General features: G+C 30.1%; 2 protein-coding genes across 2 annotated transcripts; one reads left to right on the forward strand and one right to left on the reverse strand.

Moving 5' to 3' along the window:
• Positions 1 to 4,784: 4,784 nt before the first annotated feature.
• On the forward strand, positions 4,785 to 5,618 carry LOC124916195 (uncharacterized oxidoreductase At4g09670-like). The gene has a single exon (XM_047456925.1). It carries the CDS (start codon positions 4,785 to 4,787, stop codon positions 5,616 to 5,618), a length of 834 nt encoding a protein of 277 aa, XP_047312881.1.
• An 11,947-nt stretch (positions 5,619 to 17,565) lies between these two features.
• LOC124914678 (ribosomal RNA small subunit methyltransferase, mitochondrial) lies at positions 17,566 to 18,971 on the reverse strand. The gene is made up of 2 exons (XM_047455270.1): positions 18,496 to 18,971; positions 17,566 to 18,350 (listed from the first exon to the last, which is right to left on the reverse strand). The coding sequence occupies exons 1-2, from the start codon at positions 18,898 to 18,900 to the stop codon at positions 17,592 to 17,594; spliced, it is 1,164 nt and encodes a 387-aa protein (XP_047311226.1). The 5' UTR covers positions 18,901 to 18,971; the 3' UTR covers positions 17,566 to 17,591.
• Between the last annotated feature and the right edge of the window lie 3,816 nt (positions 18,972 to 22,787).

Raw genomic sequence — 22,787 nt, forward strand, 5'->3', positions numbered from 1 at the left:
ATCTTGAGGCCTTATCCTAGATAAATTTGTAATACTAATAGCACAAACTATATACTATCTAATGATTTATGTTGGGAAATTTGGTCAATTAAGTAAGGTTATTAATATTACCTTATGGGCTTATTGATAAGTAGCACAAACACATCTTATCCTGTCCAAAATATTTTTCATTATAGAAATTAAGAAAATATCATACCACAATCTTCTAAGAATTGATTCCGAATATACTTATTTTCTATGTACATTGCTTCTCAATACTATACACAATTTTTTGTTTTTTTTTTTCTTTTAAACAAAGAAATCTAGCCTAACAAAAATGGTGAAATTGATCAGTTTTTCAACAAAGGGAAGGAACTCTCCCAAATATTTCGATACTTAAGGTTTTGTATTTTTTATTTAATTTAGTGATCGAATTTCAGTGGTGAGAAAAAAAATAAGCGTGATAAATATGAAGATGAAAGATTTTAAATCAATGTTACTTGTTTTGTCACAATAAGTAACATTTAAATGGGCGTATTTTCATGGAGGATAGAAGAAGTTTTTATGATTAATGGGTTGCTACACATGAGCTAGTTGCAATGGAAGTTGGGAAGGGAGATATCGGATTGTTCACTTTATCCATGGCACAGACTCAAAAAAGATGACAGCACACCTGGTCAAAAGATTATCACAGTACAATAACTATATATGCTAATTTAAGTTTGAGATGTTTTAAGTGAAAACAAAAATAAACTAGGTTGTCTCGGTTGTTCATTGATCTATAAAGGTTTGAAGAAGAAATGGATCAACTAGTACTCCCAAAGATTTTTTTATCCCTCAATTCCTCATTTCTTGCAATGGATATAAATGATTCAACTAGATATATATGCACCAACACTACTTTGAAATTCCATGAAACTCATAAGGTGAAAATATTATTCATTTACTGCCCACAGAACGAAAAAAACATGGGCAAAAGGGGGCCTTGAATTTCATCATATATGTTAAGGGACAAGAGTTGATATGGAAAAGAACTTATTCACTTGTTTGCATAAAAGTCAAGATTCTCAACATTGTCCACAAATCGAAGGTCAAAGTAAAGTAGACAAAAATTAGAGATTATTCTGAAAGTGAAATATTAAAAGATGTTGTGTGCTGGAAACAATAAGTCAATATATGGCCATGAAGATCACCAAGAATATTTATGGGATTCTTGGTTGTGAGTAATTACTATGGGTCATCTTTTATTTGTTTATTTATTTAGTAATATCATGTGTTTCTAATTTAGTTTCTTTCAAGGTTAACAATGAAGTTTTAGATATTAATTAGCCTGGTCTGTTCTGATCACTAGTAGATGACATTTAAAACTCAAATAATATCCTTTCTAGCTACATTATAAAGTGGGCATATATTCTTTACTTATCCATCATGAATGGGTACTCTTGACACTGTTATAAGAGTCAATGGAATGGAGATCTATATATATTTATTTATTTGGTTCTGATATTATTCTCTAGCCCATAACTTCATCGATCCCTCAGGCTATAAAAATGGAGAGTGCATAGTCAAATATTTGCATCACAATAAGAAAGAACAATTCAGTTGTAGTTGAGAGGCCTTACATGAATGTGGAGAGTCAGTTTGGTAGCCAAGGATGACTTGCCTGAATCCAAGTCGACTTCGACTCGACTTGACTTGACTGGTTTCCAGGCAGTCAACTTGGCTAGTCTGATTGACCCTCTTCTGTCATGCTTGGCCTTCTTTTCTTCTTCTAAGACCACCTGATTTATATATTAATTAGTCACACATAAAACAATTTCATTTATTAATTGGGTAGAGTTTTAAATTTAATTCTGACCATAATATATTTTATATTGTTAGTGTTAGTGTTAAGTTTTGATATTGATAGAATGAAATATGAACTTACATGATAATATTCCAGACATTTCAGCTCTGTTACGTACAATGCAGCAGATATAGCTGAGGAAAATGCTGCACTGGTTGCATGGCCTTGGCCATGGAAGTATATATATCCCTTCTCTATTGAATGAAGAAAGCAAATGCAGAAACTCCTCGTTAATTAGCTAGCTTGGAAGGTCTTTTTTCATTGAATCCATCAGATTTCAAAACTTCAATGATTTTATCTCTGAACGAATCCATCTCCACTCCAATAGAATGGTTACTTTGGTCAATGAATCTTGCTAAATAGAGTCAGCTGCCAATCTGCCATCCTAGACAATCTTGTTCTTCTTGCTAAAACATGTCCTTGTTAATGTGTTTGATTTGATTTGATTTGACCATGAAGATACTTTGTTAGAGTAACAAGTTTTTCGGTCTTTATCATTTGCACAAGTTATTTCTCAACTTTCTCTTTCGAGATTTTAGGTTAATCAAGATACGACAAAAAAATATCTCTAATCTTAATTCTTCATTCTCATCTACCGCTGCGAAACACGAAACCTTATTAGAAAGCACAAAAAGTTATTTAGAGTACCTGAGTCTCAAAGATCGAAACAAACGTTATGGATGGAGATGTAGTACTGGTAATACATTTTTCCTATAAATGCAAACTTAAATTGTAAATGTATTAAAGTTTATTTGTAAACTCTCATTTATATCACACAAATCATAATGAGATCTTTTTACACAAACTAATAAAAAAATAAAACAAACAAAATTTAAAATCTCAATTAGATATATATTGAATAACTATATAAGTTGTAAAATTGTTTATATCATATTAGCCAACAAACACTTAAGTTCGAACCCTCAAACACTTTTGAAACTAAAATCATCTCTTACTAACTCCATGTGTCAAATTAAGTAATAAGACTAAATCTATTATTTCAAATATTACGAATTCAATTAAAAAAATAATTATCTTACCTTCTCGATATTGGTAATAGACATTTTTTTTTTGTAAAGATATACCTAAATATTTAGGTCATACTATATTTTATATTTTTATAGATTTAATTAACCTTTACTCTGTGTGTTTAATATTTGATAGGTCATAAAATAAATAATAAACACTTATCTATGTGAACATGTCTCATATTTGCTATTGATTTTAAGTTCGCATAACTAATTAATTAAGTTTTATTGTGATAAAATATAATATACAATTATTTATTGATTTTTATTTTTAAATGATGTATGTATTATAAAAAATTATAAGAATAGTTGAAACATGTTGACTCAATTATAATATCTTAGGAAATATAAAAAATAATACAATATAAATATGAAAATAATATATATGGGCCATCTTTTATATATATATATATATATATATATATATATATATATATATATTTCCCCCCAAAAAAAACATATATATATATATATATATATATATATATATATAAATGAAAATAAGAAATTATTTAATATATATATATATATATATATATATTGTGATGTTTTCTCTAAAAAAAAATTAAATGTATTTGTATGAGAGTGCTTTAAGAAATTAATGTTGCATCCTTTTTTATAATATTCTTTTTAAATTTTATCCTTTAATATTATTTTATAAATTTTCAAAAAGTATGTTATAATGTTTAAATTTAATTATACAACTAATTAATATATATATATATATATCTATATATATATATATATATTACATTAAATGTTTATTTTGGTTAAGAGCATCACATATTAAATTAAATTCAATATTGATTAAATTTTATACTTTCTTTACCACATTAATTGGGCTCAAATTTGGTTATAATATCTGATCATATACATTAATAGAAAATAATATTATATATATATATTATGTGTTTTGAATATCATAAAAAAGGTATTCTTTTAAAAAGATTACTAAGTTGGTCATAATAATTTATTAATAAACATAAATGTAATATATATAGACAATAATTTATTAATTACCTGCTGTAAGAATTAATTAAAAGAGATTAAGATTAGCGTCGATTATTCGTGAGTCCTATTTAATTCACACATTTACCTTCACTCCATTCACCCGATTATATATTCATAATTCTTATGCAAGAAGAAATGGCGGAAATCTATCAAATCCATCAAAACAGTACCGATTATGAAACACCGATTGTAAAAATAATAAATAACAGTTTAATAAACTGTTAATTAGTTAGTAATTAATTAGTTAGTTTGGTTAATTAGTTAGTATTGAATTATATATAAGGGAGACATGTAATGTTTGAATAACAACTTTGATAATACAATTTCAGTTTACACTTCTTCTTCAAGATTTTAACATGGTATCAGAGCTTCAAGGTTAAAAATCTTGGAGAGTTTTCGCTGCCTCTGCTAGTGGCCGGAGAAGCCACTGGTGGAGGGTTTTATTGTATTATTACTATTGAAGAAGAAGTGAAATAAATGAAAGATGAATTAGTTGAATGCACATAATTGAGAGATTTTCCATTGTTGAAGATATGGGTCATGATGTAATCATGATGCAATCAAGAATGCTGACGTTAGTAATCCAGATTTAACTGGGTGCTTGTTGACATTGATAATAGAGATGATACAATCAAAATGGTGACAAAAAGATAGAGAAGAAAGAAGTTCGCAAAAGTAGTGAAAAAGATCAGATCAAGATGAGAAGGAGAAGAGTAAGTGGTGACTCTGAAATGGAAGAAAGAGATATACGAGATTCACATGTTGATGACATATTTGTTTGAGAGATAATGAAACTATTAGAAAAAATAGTGACGAAGATGATCAAGATGAGATTCTACCTGCTGTTCCTGAAATAAAGGTAAAATCTTCATCCCCTTCTTTATTACTGTGCGCTGCCTCTTCTTCCCCTGTCATCAACAATGAAGTGGAGAGAGTTGAAGAGATTGAAGAAATGGGCCACAATATCTGCAAATCGGAAAAAGCATGTGTTATTGGAGAAACCGGTGGCTCTTAACACGGCGGAGCTTGACAAGATTCTTGAAGATGATATGGATTCCACGATGTGGATGCATCATCCGAGAACGATGAAGATGAACGAATTTCTCTCCGATCTAGATCGATTCAGCCAAATCAAATCGATTCACAGTATATTAACTTACAAAGGCGATTCCGAATTTATAAAGAACGACATCCGAGTTCAACCTGACCTTGATTCTCTCGGTGTACTTGGAGATGTCGTCTGGTATTGTATTCGCGCGATTCTTTGGTGTATGAACTACGATCTCCCGGAGAAGGTAACCGCTATTCCAGATCCGGAATTCAACGAAATAGGTGTTCTGTTATCTTGTTCTGCTTCGTTGACTTGGGGAGATGGGAGATCAGCTACATTCTACCGCTCTTTTCTTGCTAATCATGCGATGGATATTAGGGTTTTAGGAAGTAAAGGAGATTTACGTGTTCATGATTTTGTAATACCGTTTGAGGAGAAAGGAGCATCGTTCTATATAGTTTCTAATTCGAATTGGTCTAATTTGTCTCTGGGATGGGAACCGATGCCGAGTGAGTGCATTGTGGAGACGGATCTTCCTCAAGAAGCTTTAATGGCGAGGGAATTCTCTAGGTTGGTTTCTGATATCATATTTGAGGGTTCAAAGCCGGAGATGAAGTGGGTGAACATTAGTAGGAAAACACAGCTTGTGATTGATGCGGTGAAGATGTCGTTGGAGAGAGCGGTTTTGCGGCTATTGAATTGATTGAAGCCGTGGATAAAGATTCTCTCGCGATCACCGAAAGAAATGGATTTGTCGACATAATTCGTCAATACCATAAGAATGCTAAATTGGCTTTCTTTGAAGAAAAGAAAAACTAAAGCTGGAAAGGTTGAAAACTGACAGCTAATGAAGAAAAGACCATTCATGATGATTGTTGTGGATTGGACTAACAAAGATTGAACTATCTAATCGGGTAGTTCGAAAGAAAATTTGGAGCTTGCTGAATTGGGCTTGCTCGGCTGTCTATGTTGGGTAGCTGGAAAAAATGGAGTTTGCTGAAGTGCGCTTGCTCGGCTGTCTATGTTGGATAGCTGAAAAAATGGAGCTTGCTGAATTGGTTTGCTCGGCTGTCTAAATTGAATAGCTAAAAAAAAAATTGAAGTTTGCTGAATTGGGCTTACTGAAGACGATGGCTGCATGATCGTAGCTTGATGTTTCATCGACTTGTTTTGTCAAGGTGAAACTTTATTTTTACTACGTTTCTCCTTGAGGGGAGGATGTAAAAATAATAAATAACAGTTTAATAAACTGTTAATTAGTTAGTAATTAATTAGTTAGTTTGGTTAATTAGTTAGTATTGAATTCCTATATAAGGGAGACATGTAATGTTTGAATAACAACTTTGATAATACAATTTCAGTTTACACTTCTTCTTCAAGATTTTAACACCGATGCCGAAAACCAGTGCCGGAGATCGAGAGAAGGATCCTTTGAACAGCCTCCCTGCTCCGGCACTAATTCCGGCTGCGGATCTCCAATTAGATGAACATCCAACAAATAATCCGGCAGAGCTGATTATAAACCTAGAGACTATAACCGTGAGTATATATTTCATTTTATTTTTCTTTCTTTTTGTGTAATTTATACATTTTTTTTTTCTTCTCTCATTCGTTCATTTTTGTTTGACAGGGAAAGACTAATATCTCATTTAAACTTCCTAGGAATTCTATTAAGATTGCCTTCAACAGTAATGGGGTAAAACTTATTTATTTTCTTTTCTGATGTCTTCAATTGTTCTTATTATTGTTTTACTTACTTTTATATCTTATATATATAGCCACAACCTGCATTGGAGGCACCCTTGGATCAACTTGTAATTCAGTCCCCTGTGGAGAAATTGTCGAGGATGGTTAATTTTCATCTTCAAGATGATGTTAAGAATCTTATCCTAAGAATGGATGAGGTAAATTAATTATTTATATAAGTTTCAATTTACTGATTTCTTTAGATGAGTAAACAACTTTAAATTATTGATTTAGTCTTGTCGTCGACTCGTTTGTGTCGATAATATTAGAATATTGGACAAAGTACATACTTATTTGATATATATACATATTCAGGATGCACAAATAAATGTGGAACCTTCTTTTTATCCCCTCTCCAAAAGACTTGAAGGATGGAAGATGAAGAAGATAAAATATGGCAAGAAACGATATAAAACTGATACGGTATACACTTATTTTCTTTAATTATATATATATATATGAAGCTAATTTAACTAAATCTATCTCTTCCAGTTTTATCATAATAAGGCCTGTAACAAATGGTTTCGATCATTTGTTGAGGTGCAAAACTTCATAACTTATCATCGGTTCCCTTTGAAGTCTCAAAGTAATAAGAAGGTGAGTTTCAATTATTAGAGTTCAGGGTTTGGGTTTTTCGATCATAATTATTTTCTTTTTGTTAATTTGGTCCTAGTTTAATTCTTTTATATTATATATGATGATTTTGACAGACTGAAGAGCCATTAGGAGCAACTGTATCAAAGATGAAAAGAAGTTTGTTGGATTGTGGGGAAATGACCAATGAAGAAGATGATCTAGCAAGATTTGGGCCAGACAATTTTGGTGACCAAAGTTATGTTTTAGTAAAGAAAATTAAATTAAGTGGTCCTATGGGAGGGTCTTATGTTGCAAAATTTAACTAGTAATGATGATGGGGAAGACATGAATTGTTTTATTTGATAATGTAATGTGGTGCTTGCATTGTACTTGTTTACTATGATTGTGGCACAATTGTACTAGTTATTTTTATATTTAATAAACTATTTATATAAGATTATAAAATAAAATTCAAATGATAAATATAAACAGTTTTCATATTGCTGATTTGTCCTGAAATGATAAACCATATATTATTATACATGTGAGTGGGGGAGAATTTGAGCCTCAACTATTTACATACCAAATAAAAAACCATGTATGTCAAAGACTTCATATCTGGTCCAAATATTGCTTCACAACAATCGTCAACTCGTCTTGAGATTTGACAGATTTCGAGTTTTCGACGATCACCCTTGTGATCCCGAACACTAAAAAATTCCAAATCCCTGCAACGAATATCATATATGACCCTAAATTTTTAATAATATACCTTAAATTAATAATTATCAAACTTTGTGCATATTACTTATCAGAAAGATATATCAGAAAGTTTGGAATCTAATTATCTACTATCTAAAAAACTCATGGAAATTATTTCCTCAAGTTTCAAAAGAATGATTTGAATATATAATATGTGTTCTTTTTTCAATATTATCATGTGGTCAATAGGAATTTTTTCAAAGCCACATTTTTAGTAAATGTTTATCAATAATTGAGTAATTGATGTGCAAAGTTAGTTTCAATATCGTCGGTTATAAGTTGCGAGGTATTTAGCAATAAACCCAAACTAATAGTTGATTTTTCTTATACAAATTAGGAAGATATCGGATTGTTCACTTTATCTATGCAACAGACTCGAAAAAGATGATAGCACACCTGGTCAAAAGATGATCACAGTACAATTAGATTAGAATGACTATATATGCTAATTTAAGTCAAGATATTTTAATTGCAAACAAAAATAAACTAGGTTGACTCGGTTGTTCATTGATCTATAAAGGTTTGAAGAAGAAATGGATCAACTAGTACTCCCAAGATTTTCTTATCCCCCTCATTTCTTGCAATGGATATAAATGATTCAACTAGCTAGATACATATGCACCAACACTACTTTGAAATTCAATGAAAATCATAAGGTGAATATTATTCATTTACTGCCCACAAAATGAAAAAAAACATGTGCAAAAGGGGTGCCTTGAATTTCATCATATATGTTAAGGGACAAGAGTTGATATGGAAAAGAACTTATTCACTTGCTTGCATAAAAGTCAAGATTCTCAACATTGTCCACAAGTCGAAGGTCAAAGTAAAGTAGGCCAAATTTAGAAATTATTCTGAAAGTGAAATATTAAAAGATATTGTGTGCTGGAAACAATAAGTCAATATATGCCCATGAAGATCACCAAGAATATTTATGGGATTGTTGGTTGAGAGTAATTACTACTTGCATATATGGGTCATCTTTAATTTCTTTTTATTAATTTAGTAATATCATGTGTTTCTAATTTAGTTTCTTTCAAGGTTAACAATGAAGTTTTAGATATTAATTAGCCTGATCTGTTCTGATCACTAGTAGAAGAAATCTATATCATTACATTGAGAAGGGCAAAAACTTAAAACTCAAATAATATCCTTTCTACATTATAAAGTGGGCATATATTCTTTACTTATCCATCATGCATGGGTACTCATGACACTGCAATGAGAGTCAATGAAATGGAGATATATATATATATTTATTTATTTGGTTCTGATATTATTCTCTAGCCCATAACTTCATCGATCCCTCAGGCTAATTAAGGCTATAAAAATGGAGAGTGCATAGTCAAATATTTGCAATATCAGAATAAGAAAGAACAAGTTGTAGTTGAGAGGCCTTACATGAATGTGGAGAGTCAGTTTGGTAGCCAAGGATGACTTGCCTGAATCCAAGTCGACTTCGACTGGACTCGACTGGACTGGACTGGTTTCCAGGCAGTCAACTTGGCTAGTCTGATTGACCCTCTTCTATCATGCTTGGCCTTCTTTTCTTCTTCGAAGACCAGTACCTGATTTATATATTAATTAGTCACACATAAAACAATTTCATTTATTAATTGGTAGAGTTTTAAATTTAATTCTGACCATAATATATTTTATATTGTTAGTGTTAGTGTTAGTGTTAAGTTTTGATATTGATAGAATGAAATATGAACTTACATGATAATATTCCGGACATTTCAGCTCTGTTACAATGCAGCAGACATAGCTGAGGAAAATGCTGCACTGGCTGCATGGCCTTGGCCATGGAAGTATATATATCCCTTCTCTATTGAATGAAGAAAGCAAACGCAGCAGCTCCTCATTAATTAGCTAGCCTGGAAGGTCTTTTTTCATTGAATCCATCAGATTTCAGAACTTCAATGATTTTATCTCTGAACGAATCCATCTCCACTCCAAGAGAATGGTTACTTTCGTCAATGAATACACTTTGGTCAATGAATCTTGCTAAATAGAGCCAGCTGCCAATCATCCATCCTAGACAATCTTGTTCTTCTTTCTAAAACATGTCCATGTAAAAGGTAACCATGTTTTGTGTTTTGGTTTTTTTATACAGAAAAAATCTGGGAGATTAAAAGATCAGGGATCTAGAAGATTCTGAGTTGTCTTCTTTGTAAGGTCGTATTTTTTTACTTTTTTTTAGTGTAGGTAACGTTGCAATTTATTTTGTAAGTTCACTTTCAATGTGTATATTTTTAACCCTTTCTTATTTCTCAGTTTGTTTGATTTGATCAGATCATGAAGATACTTTCTTAAAGTGTTGAAATTATAAGATGTTTTTGAATCATTTGCAGTAATGGGTTTTTCGAACTTTATCATCTGCACAAGTTATGCCTCAACTTTCTCTTTCGAGATTTTAGGTTAATCAATATACGGAAAAAAAAAATTTAGTCTTAATTCTTCCTCGTTTTCAGAATATCCTTTAATAATTACCATGCTCATCTACTCTTGCAAAAACATAGAACCTTATTAGAAAGCACAAAAATTATTCAGAAATAGACGTTTTGGATGGACATGTAGTGGGAATACATTTTCCCTACAAATCCTAACTTAAAATGTAAATGTAGTAAAATTGTGAAACTTCCATTTATATCACACAAATTATAGTGATATCTTTTCAAAATCACTAAGAATCCCCAAAAAAAAAAGACAGAAAATAATCATGAAAAATAAAACAAACAAAAAAAATGTAAAATCTCAATTGGATATCATATTGAAGAGCTAAGTTGCGAAATGGCTTATCATCACATCACATGAGCTAACAACAGGGTCGGCCCTGGGTAAGCCTCACAAGCTCTCAGGCTAGGGCAGCCCACTTGTTAAAAATATTAAGGTATTTACTAAAATCTATTGTAATTTTAAATGTAAAATGGTGTATCTTAGTGGTTCAACATACAAACTTAAATTTTATAAGGTTATGGGTTCAAACCTCACCAAGAACATTTTTTTATCAATTTTTTAAACTTGACATAAATTAACAAAAAATATATCGACTTTTTTTCTACTGGGGGCTGGGGCAGCCCAAACCTCGGGGCCGGCTCTGGCTAACAATCACTTAATTCGAACTCTCAAAATCACTTTTGAAACCAAAATTATCTTACTAATTCTTTATGGTAAATTAAGTGATAATAATCGATTTAAATGCCCAAATATTACGAATTCAATTAAAAAATAATTATCTTACCTTCCAAATGTTAAGATAACATTTATAAGTAGACATTTTCTAAAGATGGTAAAGTTTCGGTCATACTATATTTTTGTGTTGGGCTTTTTTTAAAAAATTCTTAATTGTTTTAGTATGGTTGTCGTTGAACTTAAACATGACTCTCATTTATATCATTTTGCGTGAATCATTTTTAAAAAAGTTGTTGGGAAAAATTAAATGAGGAATTAATTAACTTAGAAGAAAGTGTTTGGAAAAATTAAGTAAAGAGTTAATTAACAGAAAAATGTGAAATATTAAATAATTGAGTTTTAATGATGTTTAGATATGAATGAAGCTAAGCCGTCTAATTGTTTATGTGCAGGTGCATCAGACTTGGTTAACTTAGACGTGGTCTAAGCAGGCTAATTAGACGTAATACGTAGTTAGACGTGCAGTCTAACAGATACGTAGTTAGACGTGCAGTCTAACTCCTTCAGACAAGTCTGAAGTGATACGTAGTTAGATGTGTAGTCTAACTTCTTCATACAAGTTTGAAGGGATGCGTAATTAGACGTGTTGTCTAACTCCATTAGACATGTGGTCTAATGGAACACGCTATTAGACGTTGGTGACTAACTTCCTTAGACTAGGAAGTCTAATGGAGCACGTCTAATGTTTCGCTTCAGCAGCTGTCTGAAGTTAGCATACGTCTACCCACGATCAATTAGATGTCTGCTACTCTGCTCCACTCACTCTTGTGCAGTCTGACAAGTCAGCTAATTGCATCCAATGAACGAACGTCATGTACGCAAATGTCCTTCCAACGATTTGTCCAGTACAAGACAATATCAGAGAGGATATTCGGTGCACTACCTGTTCGGTACGGCCACGTTCCAATTGCTCAAAGTCTGGTGTACTCTTGTCCTTTGGGCGACCTTCCAATGGACATTTGCCACGTGTCCATGAAGAAGATTCTATTGTTGGTGTCCTTCTATTACAAATAGATGCTCAAGGACAACGGCCGAAACTCTTGATCAACCGATCACTCTACTCACAGATTATCTATCTTACAAGCTTACTCTTGTATTTACCGATTTCTATCATCTTCCAAGTTCAAGAGAGAAAGAATCAAAATTGTCTAGCTGAGAGATTATTGTTCTTAATATTGTAAGTTGAACAGAGGTTATTTTATTCAACAGAATGTTTAGCTAGATCAGTAAACTATATTTTATTCAAAGAATTTAATGAATTCTTCCGGTTGTGGAAGAAGGGTGACGTAGGAGAGTTTCCTCCGAACATCCATAAACAATATGATGTGTTCTTTACTTTCAGTCTTTCATCTGTCATTGGTTTAAAGCTTCAAATCCGACGAACACTTCCGTCCTTGAAACCGTTTCAAGAGTTCGAAGGATTTGCGAAAAATAGAAATATATTTTAACTTCTAACAGAGTTAAAATCGAATTGTTTATCGTGAGTTGTCATCAATAGTCAGACCACACTCCACAGTCTCTATTGGTTACACCGATCCTATCAAAAGTATTTCTTACTCTATGTGTTTAATTTTTTATATTTTGATCATCGTAATAAAACAAACAAATAATATATACTTATATATGAAAATGTCTAATATTTGATATTGATATTTCGAGTCGAGTCGAGCTTTTGGGTAATATAGTCGAGTCGAACTCGAGCTCAAATTTATAAGCTCGTTCGAGCTCGAGTTCGAGTCGAGCTAATAAATACTTAATCGAGTCGAGCTCGAGCTCCAACAAGCTTGAGCTCGATTCGGCTCATTTGCAGCCCTAGACCACAGTCTCTATTGGTTACACCGATCCTATCAAAAGTATTTCTTACTCTATGTGTTTAATTTTTTATATTTTGATCATCTTAATAAAACAAACAAATAATATACACTTATATATGAAAATGTCTAATATTTGATATTGATATAAATTTACTTAAGTTCTCATAACTTAATGTTTCATTATGATAAAAATATATATGCAATTATTTATTTATTTTTATTTTTAAATAATATATATAATAAAAAATGATAAAAATAGTTTAAATATAATGACTCAAATATAACATTGAGAAAATATTAAAAAAATAATAATATAAAATATAAAAATAATATACTTGAACCATTTTCAAAATAAAATAATAAGAAAATTTTTAACTAATATATATATATATATATATATATATATATATATATATATATATATATATATATATATATAAATAATAGAGAGAAATGATTGGGAGAGAATGATGTGCTAATTTGATTAGCCAAAAAAATAACAAAATTTCTCTCTCCTCACCTTTTATCATTTTTTTTTAACCAGTGATGTAGTGACACAACATTCCATCCCTCATTACATCCCTCAAATTCCCTCCCCTATCACTAGGGGTGGCCAAAAAATCCGATCCGAAAGACCGGATCCGTTGATCCTGCCGATCCGATCCAAAAAAATCCGTATCCGATGGATCGGATTCGGATATCGATCCGATCCGATATTTTTACCGGATTTTCGGATCGGATACGGATCGGACAAAAAAGATTTCGGATATCCGAAGCCGATCCGGTGATTTTAAAAGTGTATTAAATAAACAAACCCAAACAAAAATATTATTAAATAAATACAAACCTAACAAAAAATCTCTCTCTTCCTATATTTTCCTTCCCGTTTCTCTTTAAAAATCCAAATAAAAATATTATTAAACAATTATAAACTAAACAAAAATTTATTTCTTCCTTTCTTCTCTTTACAAACCTAAACAAAAATACAAAATTTCCCTCTTCCTTATATTTTTTTCTCATTTTCCTTTACAAACCCACAAACCCAAACAAAAATATGTCTCTTTCATTTGTTTTTCTTCTCATTTCTCTTTAAATCTGTTTGTGAATCTGTTCTCAAATCGTTATTATTCATAACTGAAATCCTTAATAGAACAATTTCAATTTTCTAGCATATGAAAAAAATTAAAAATATGAAAAAAAATCGGATAGCGGGTATCTGGCTGGCCGATCCGGTATTTTCGGATCGGATAGTGATCGAATACCTGATCGCAATTTTTGAAAAAAAATAGAGGCGGATATCCGATCCGTAAATTTGGTCACCCCTACCTATCACTCCTCTCTCTCTCTATATATATATATATATATATTATTATGTTTTCTCTAATAAAAAAAAATTGTATTTGTATGGGAGTTTACACAATTAATGTTGCATCCTTTTTTATAATATTCTTTTCAAATTTTATCCTTCATATATATGCTAGGATGTTTTCTCTAAAAAATAAAAAAATAAATTTATTTGTATGAGAGTGCTTTACACAATTAATGTTGCATCTTTTTTATAATATTCTTTTCAAATTCTATCCTTTAATATTATTTTAATTATTTTCAAAAAGTATGTTATAATGTTTAAATTTTATTATACAACTAATATAATATTGATTAAATTTTATACTTTCTTTACCACATTAATCTGACTAAAATTTGGTTATATATGATATACATTAATATAATATAATATATATATATATATATTGTGTATTTTGAATATCATAAAAAATGTATTCTTTTCATAATAATTTATTAGTAAACATAAATGTGATAGATATAGACAATTAGTTTATTATTTAACAATCATAAAGTATATAATTAATTAATTACTTACTAAAAATGAATAAAATGTGATAATGTCTCATAGAATATGCTAGCTGTAAAACTTAATTAAAAGGAGATAGAGATAAACGAGTCCATTTTTTGTACTCCTATTTAATTAGCACATTTACCTTCACTCCATTCCCCAATTAATCATAATCCTTTTGCTAGAAGAAATGGTGGAAACCTATCAAATTCATCAAAACAGTGTCGATTATGTAACACCAGTGTCGGAAACCAGTGCTGGAGAAGATCGAGAGAATGTTCATTTGATCGACGTCCCTGCTCCGACACCAATTCCGGTTGTGGATCTCGAATTAGATGGACAACGTATAAATAAACCTGTAGCGCTGATTATAACCCTAAAGATGACAATGGTTAGTATATATTTCATTTTATTTTTCTTTCTTTTTGTACAATTTATTTCTCTCATTCTTTAATTTTTGTTTGATAGGGAACTAATATGTCATTTAAACTTCCTAAGAATGCTATTGAGTTTGCCTTCATTAGTACTGAGGTAAAATAAATTTTCTTTTCTAATGTCTTTGATTGTTCTTATTACTGTTTACTTTTATATCTTATATCTTATATATATATATAGCCACAACCTGCATTGGAGGCACACTTGGGTCAACTTGTAGTTCAGTCCCCTGTGGAGAAATTGTCTAGGATGATTAATTTTCATCTAGAAGATGATGTTAAGAATCTTATCTTAAGAATGGATGAGGTGAATTTATTTTTTATAACTGTTTCAATTTACTGATTTCTTTAAATGAGTAAACAACTTTAAATTATTGATTTAGTTTTGTCGTCAACTCATTTGTGTCGATAATATTATAATATTTGACAAACTACTGACTTATTTGATTTACATATTCAGGATGCACAAATAAATGTAGAACCTTTTTATCCCCTCTCTGAAAGACTTGAAGGATGGAAGATTAAGAAGAGAAAATATGGCAATAAACGATATAAAACTGATACGGTATACATTTATTTTCTTTAATTATACATATGAAGCTAATTTAACTAAATCTATCTATTCCAGTTGTATCATAATAAGGCGTGTAACAAATGGTTTCGATCATTTGTTGAAGTGCAAAACTTTATAATATATCATCGGATCCCGATAAAGTCTCAAAGCAATAAGAAAGTGAGTTTCAATTATTAGAGTTCAGGGTCATTATTTTCTTTCTGGTTGGTCCTAGTTTAATTCTTTTACATTATATATGATGATTTTGACAGATTGAAGAGCCATTAGGAGCCACTGTATCAAAGATGAAAAGAAGTTTGTTGGATTGTGGGGAAATGTCCAATGAAGAAGATGATCTAGCAAGATTTGGGCCAGACAATTTTGGTGACCAAAGTTATGTTTTAGTAAAGAAAATTAAATTAAGTGGTCCTATGGGAGGGTCTTATGTTGCAAAATTTAACTAGTAATGATGAGGAGGAAGACATGAATTGTTTTATTTGATAATGTAATGTGGTGCTTACATTGTACTTGTTTACTATGATTGTGGCACAATTGTACTAGTTATTTTTATATTTAATAAATTACTGTTTTTTCAATATAAGATTATAAATTTGAAATTCCATCCATGAATGCACCAACACTACTTTGAAATTCCGTCCATGAAAATCATAAGATCAATATTATTCATTTACTGCCCACAGAACGAAAAAACATGGGCAAAAGGGGGGCCTTGAATTTCATCATATATGTTAAGAGACAAGAGTTGATATGGCAAAGAACTTATTCACTTGCTTGCATAAAGGTCAAGATTCTCAACATTGTCCACAAATCGAAGGTCAAAGTAAAGTAGGCAAAATTTAGAGATTATTCTGAAAGCGAAATAATAAGATATTGAGTGCTGGAAACAATAAGTCAATATATGCCCATGAAGATCACCAAGAATATTTATGGGCTTGTTGTTGGTTGAGAGTAATTACTACTTGCATATATGGGTCATCTTTAATTTATTTATTAATTTAGTAATATCATGTGTTTCTAATTTAGTTACTTTCAAGGTTAACAATGAAGTTTTAGATATTAATTAGCTTGGTCTGTTCTGATCACTAGTAGATGAAATGTGATCATTACTTTGAGAAAGGGCAAATACTTAAAACTAAAATAATATCCTTTCTACATTATAAAGTGGGCATATATTCTTTACTTATCCATCATGCATGGGTACTCATGACACTGCAATGAGAGTCAATGAATGGAGATTTATATATATTTATTTATTTGGTTCTGATATTATTCTCTAGCCCATAACTTCATCGATCCCTCAGGCTAATTAAGGCTATAAAAATGGAGAGTGCATAGTCAAATATTTGCATCACAATAAGAAAGAACAATTCAGTTGTAGTTGAGAGGCCTTACATGAATGTGGAGAGTCAGTTTGGTAGCCAAGGATGACTTGCCTGAATCCAAGTCGACTTTGACTCGACTGGACTGGACTGGTTTCCAGGCAGTCAACTTGGCTAGTCTGATTGACCCTCTTCTATCATGCTTGGCCTTCTTTTCTTCTTCTAAGACCAGTACCTGATTTATATATTAATTAGTCACACATAAAACAATTTCATTTATTAATTGGGTAGAGTTTTAAATTTAATTCTGACCATAATATATTTTATATTGTTAGTGTAAAGTTTTGATATTGATAGAATGAAATATGAACTTACATGATAATATTCGGACATTTCATCTGTTACAATGCAGCAGACATAGCTGAGGAAAATGCTGCACTGGTTGCATGGCCTTGGCCATGGAAGTATATCCCTTCTCTATTGAATAAAGAGAGCAAATGCAGCAACTCCTCATTAGCCAGTTTGGAAGGTCTTTTTTCATTGAACCCATCAGATTTCAGAACCTCAATCATTTTATCTCTGAACGAATTTATCTCCACTCCAAGAGAATGGTTACTTTCGTCAATTCCCTCTTCCTCTTCTTCAACCTCATCATGTGCTGCCAGGTCTGAATACACTTTGGCCAATGAATCTTGCTCAATAGAGTCAGCAGCCATCCTAGACAATTTATACAGCTCCGTCACTTTTTTCTTTTGCTTAAAGGTTGCTCCCAATGTCTTGTTCTTCTTGCTAAAACATGTCCTTGTAAAAGCTAACCATTCATGTAAATTCACATCTGGAATTTCAGCCTTTGGCTTGATTTTGACGACGGAGGAGTCCACTTTTGGGCATGGAAGGAAGTCTCTCTTGCTTACGTCCATGATGAACTCGACATCAGCCACCAGTTTTACGTTCACAGCCAAACGGTTGAATTCGGAATCTCCAGGGTTTGCCAGCAGCCGCCTTGCAAATTCTTTCTGAAGCAAAAGTGTGGCACTTCGGAAATGGTTGGTCCCAAATACCAATTTAGCAATCAGGGGAGAGGATATACCGTATGGAATGTTAGCAACGATGATATCAAATGGCGGGAACTCTGTTTTTAATGCATCGTCGCATATGACCTGAAAGATTGAACATTTATGTAATTTTAAACTCAATGAGGATGTAGTGTAGGTTAGTTGAGAAATCTAATTGTGCTAAGCAAAGCTATAAAGTAGTTCTAGTAAGCATTTCATCAAACAGGCTATGTGCAATTTGAAATCTTACAGTGAGTCTGTCTGCAACCCCTATATCGGACGACCTTTTGTTTAGAAACTCTATCATTCGTTTATCAATCTCCACGGCCACGACTTTCGAGGCAGACTCAAGGAGCTTCATAGTGAGGTTTCCGGTGCCGGGTCCGATTTCTAAGACCGTATCGGTTGGCAATACATCGGACTTTCGAACGATGGCATCGAGAACACGTGGATTTGTGAGGATGTGTTGTCCTCTGCTTTTAAGGAAATGTATGTACCCTTCTTGATTTTCCTTTTTCTTGCGGATCCTGTCATCGTCGTCTTCGTCCCGTGGGTTGTATCTGTGGCTGGTCTTCAGGCGAGACTGTCGGAGTAAGAAATATTCTCCAACGAGTCTATACAGGCATGTTGAAAGAGATTTTGAAGTCCGAATCATTTGAATTGATGTTTCTGATCTCTGCGAGAACAAGGTATAATAAAGCTCTTGGTTTTTTTCTAGAGTACTAAAACCTAAACGACAATAAAAAAAAATTGTTACTTTCAAGATTGTTAAAGAAAGATCCATTATATTATAGAAAGTTTTGATATAAAAAAAATCTTATTTTTAAATTTTTATAGATGGATAATACACTCGGGTAAATAATAATAATAATAAATATTAATTAATTTTAACTTAATTAATAAAAAAAATTATAACTCCTTTTTTTTAAAACAAAATGTTTAGATAAGTTGAATTATAATTATAATACAATTTTCATCAGATTATTATAATTCCATTTTTATGTTTTTAAAAATTATAAAATTGTTATTTTATTTAGATTTTTATGTTTTAAAAAATAATCTAATAAAAATAATTTTAATATATATTATCTGTATTTTTAAAATATTTGTTTAGTACAACCAAATTTAAGAGGAATTTTATTTAAAGTTCAAGATTAAGAAAAAAACAAAATATTAGTTCGAAATTTTAAATTCTTAAATTAAATATATATATTTATTTAAAATGTTAACTTACTTAATTAAAAAATATATATCAATTTAATTAGTTTTAACATTAAAAATTAAAAATATATATATATTGGTTAAACACATTAATTCTATTGTCAATAATAAGATATTTTGTTTTTAAAAAATATTAAAATAAAAGATTGAAATTACAATTTTAAACTAAAAATAATTAAATTTTAAAATATAAAATTACAATGGTTCAATTCTATTGGAATTTTAATTTTAATTTTTAACTTTATATGTTTTATCAATATAGAATTGGAATTAAAAACTCAATGTTACCAAACCTATAAATTTGAATTAGATTTTCCATGAATTTTCTCTCATTTTAATCAAATCATTTTGTGCACACCAATTCTTCCACTATTTTATTTTAGGATTCAAATTACTCATAAAATAATTTTTTATTATTTTATCTAAGTTAAAAATATATTCACTAACAAAACTTGAGCATAAAAATGTCTAAATATTATATATATTAAATAATATTACATTATAATTATATTTTGATTTGATTTGATTTTCAAAAATTATATTTAAATAATTGAATTAACATTAAATATGTTTAGAAAAATTCAATTAATCAAATATGTTTAGAAATATGTTTAAAGAATGAAATAATTTGTTTAATCGTTTAATTTTGTTAAAAATTTAATAGAGTTGATCTAAATCTAATTTCTAAAACAAAGATTAAATCATAATTATTTATAATTTATTAGTCATTATTTATAAATATGATATATATAATTTATAAATAATATTTCAATATATATCAATATTTGATAATATTAATAATGACCCTATAAATATAAATGAACCATAAATTATAGTGATTAGAACATGGGAATCAAAATAAAAAAAATCAACAATTTAAATATAATTATTGTTAAAAAAAAATATTTATCATCTTGTGTAATAAATTAGCAGTTATAAAATTTATTTAGTTTAACTTCTCTTTTCAATTATGTATGTACCAATAAGAATTATGTTGGATTATATTGTAAAAAAAGGTTTTATTAATTTAAGAAAATAAATTAAGATAAAAAATATTTAAAATATCAAATTAACTTGGTCAAATTATTATTATTTTAATTTTATAATATTTTAATTATTGAACTTAAATAGTTCTAAAAAAATATAAATTCAATATTGTTTATCCAAATATATAAATTAGTTATCTTAAAAATCTTGTGCATCCGGAAAATTACAAATAATATAAGGTTTTTATTTCCCTCTTTTTATATAAAAAAATATATGAAATTAGTTGTTTTGTTTTTATTAAACGGTTAAAACAATTTTATTAAAATCTAAGGTTTGAGGGGTCAAAATCAAAACTAGACAAATCTTATCTATGATTAAAGGATGATGATCAAACGATCCTAAAGAACATAAATAGTAGCGATCAAACATATAAACAAAAATTACAAACAAAGATTATAAACGGTATTAAATCATAACTTTTTCAATCAGAATTTTATTTCCATATCAACCTGTTGTCTTACTCTTCTCCTTGTCCTTTTTCTTCCTATTTCCCTTCCTCTTGCAATGAAAAGGGGATGAATCGAAAGGTTGATGAATACTGTTTATTCTCATTTTGTTTTCTTTTCTTTATATGAACCCGTTCGGATTGGATAGAAATAATTATTCTTCAGGGTTTCTGAGCTCTTCACCTTGTTATTCTCAACTTGAATTTATAGATCATTGTCTTCATTTCTTTCAATTTCAGCTTTGAAATCCTCAGCAACTTTGGATTCTTCTGTATCAATCTTGAATTCTCTTCTCCTCTCGATTAGCCTGAGTATTTTTCTCTCTATTTTCATCAACAATCATTTCAAGTAGATTTTCCCTTTATAAACATGATCTTATGTCTTTTTGCATTGTTGTTCTTCTTGACTTCATTAGTTTTTTCATTTCGAGTTACTCTTGATAGTATATGACTTAAATTTGAGAGTCTTAATCAACTCATTCATTGTAGCAATTAACCATTGAACAATTTCTTCATATTTATTTTTTTGAGCATATTCTAATCTTGAAGATAGTGGAGTTGAGTTGAATTATAATTTGTTATATTTTCTCTTTATTAATGATAATTTCTCCCCTTTTGACATTCACAAGGAGTTTTGTAAACTGATTTTTTAACTTAAATAAATTATAATCTGATTCTTGAGCCCAAATAGATTAGTTATTTCATTATAGCGTATTTTTCAAACTCTTTCATTATCTCCTGTTTTCCTACATTATTTTTTACAGGAATTTTCACCGCAGTAGTTGAAGCAGATTGCTTACTTATGTTGTTATCATGTTGTACTTTACTGAATTCTTTAACAAAATTTTCAATTTTTTGACTGCTGATACCTTAAATATTTCCAATACAAACTCCCCAAAATTCTTAGATTTATTACTTTTGTTCTTCCCCTTCCTTATGATGACAAAAATAAAGTAAAAGAATAGAGTAATTGCAGAAATCCTAAAAGATGATCACAGATAAACCGCAATCGAGATCAAATTCTAACGGCGCTTACAAATGCACAAGAAACCTTAGACTAACGACAGTTAATGACTAACTTACGACGTAAGACAATATTGTGTCACCCGTGCTTATCGTGCCATGCCTCATGTGCTTATTGTGTCGCTCGTGTCGTGCCGTTTGTATCGATCGCGCTTTCATTGATCAATGGTGATTCCGACGCCGATTTAATGATTTACGGCGAGACAATATTGAACCACCCATGTCGTTCGTGTCGTGCCGCTTGTGCCTATCATGTCGCTGTGCCGATCGTGTCGTGCCGTCTGTGTCGATCGCGCTTTCTTTTATCTATGGTGATTTCGGCGTCTGATGCCCTTGTTTTTTGTTTTTGTCTCGTCTTCCTCGTATATTTTATAGTATTAGAGCTTTTCTCATTTTCATTTTTATGTCAAACTTAATTAAGAATATGTTAAATAGGTAAAGTGGAATTAAATTTGGCATCTTGAATTTTTATATTTTAAATAATACTTATTTATAGTCTTTGTTGATAATTTGTTTTTCAAATTCTCCAATTATGTTGATGATTATTTTTTGAGTGGGTTCATCAATTTCTTAACAACCATCAACATAAAATTAGTATGGTTTGTTAGTTCAAACATTGTCATTAAGTTAAACGGTTTTGTGTGTTCACCCTATAAAAAATTGTAGAATTGCAGTTTTTTTTTGTTAGAATTTTAGTTTTTGTAAATTTATCTTATTTTTTAATATATATATTTTTATTTAATTATTTTAATTTTGTATTATCTGTAAAAAAGTTATATAACTTTTTATTTGAATTAAAAAAATTA

The sequence above is a fragment of the Impatiens glandulifera genome, chromosome 9 (genome assembly GCF_907164915.1).
Source record: "Impatiens glandulifera chromosome 9, dImpGla2.1, whole genome shotgun sequence".
Taxonomy (NCBI): Eukaryota; Viridiplantae; Streptophyta; class Magnoliopsida; order Ericales; family Balsaminaceae; genus Impatiens; species Impatiens glandulifera.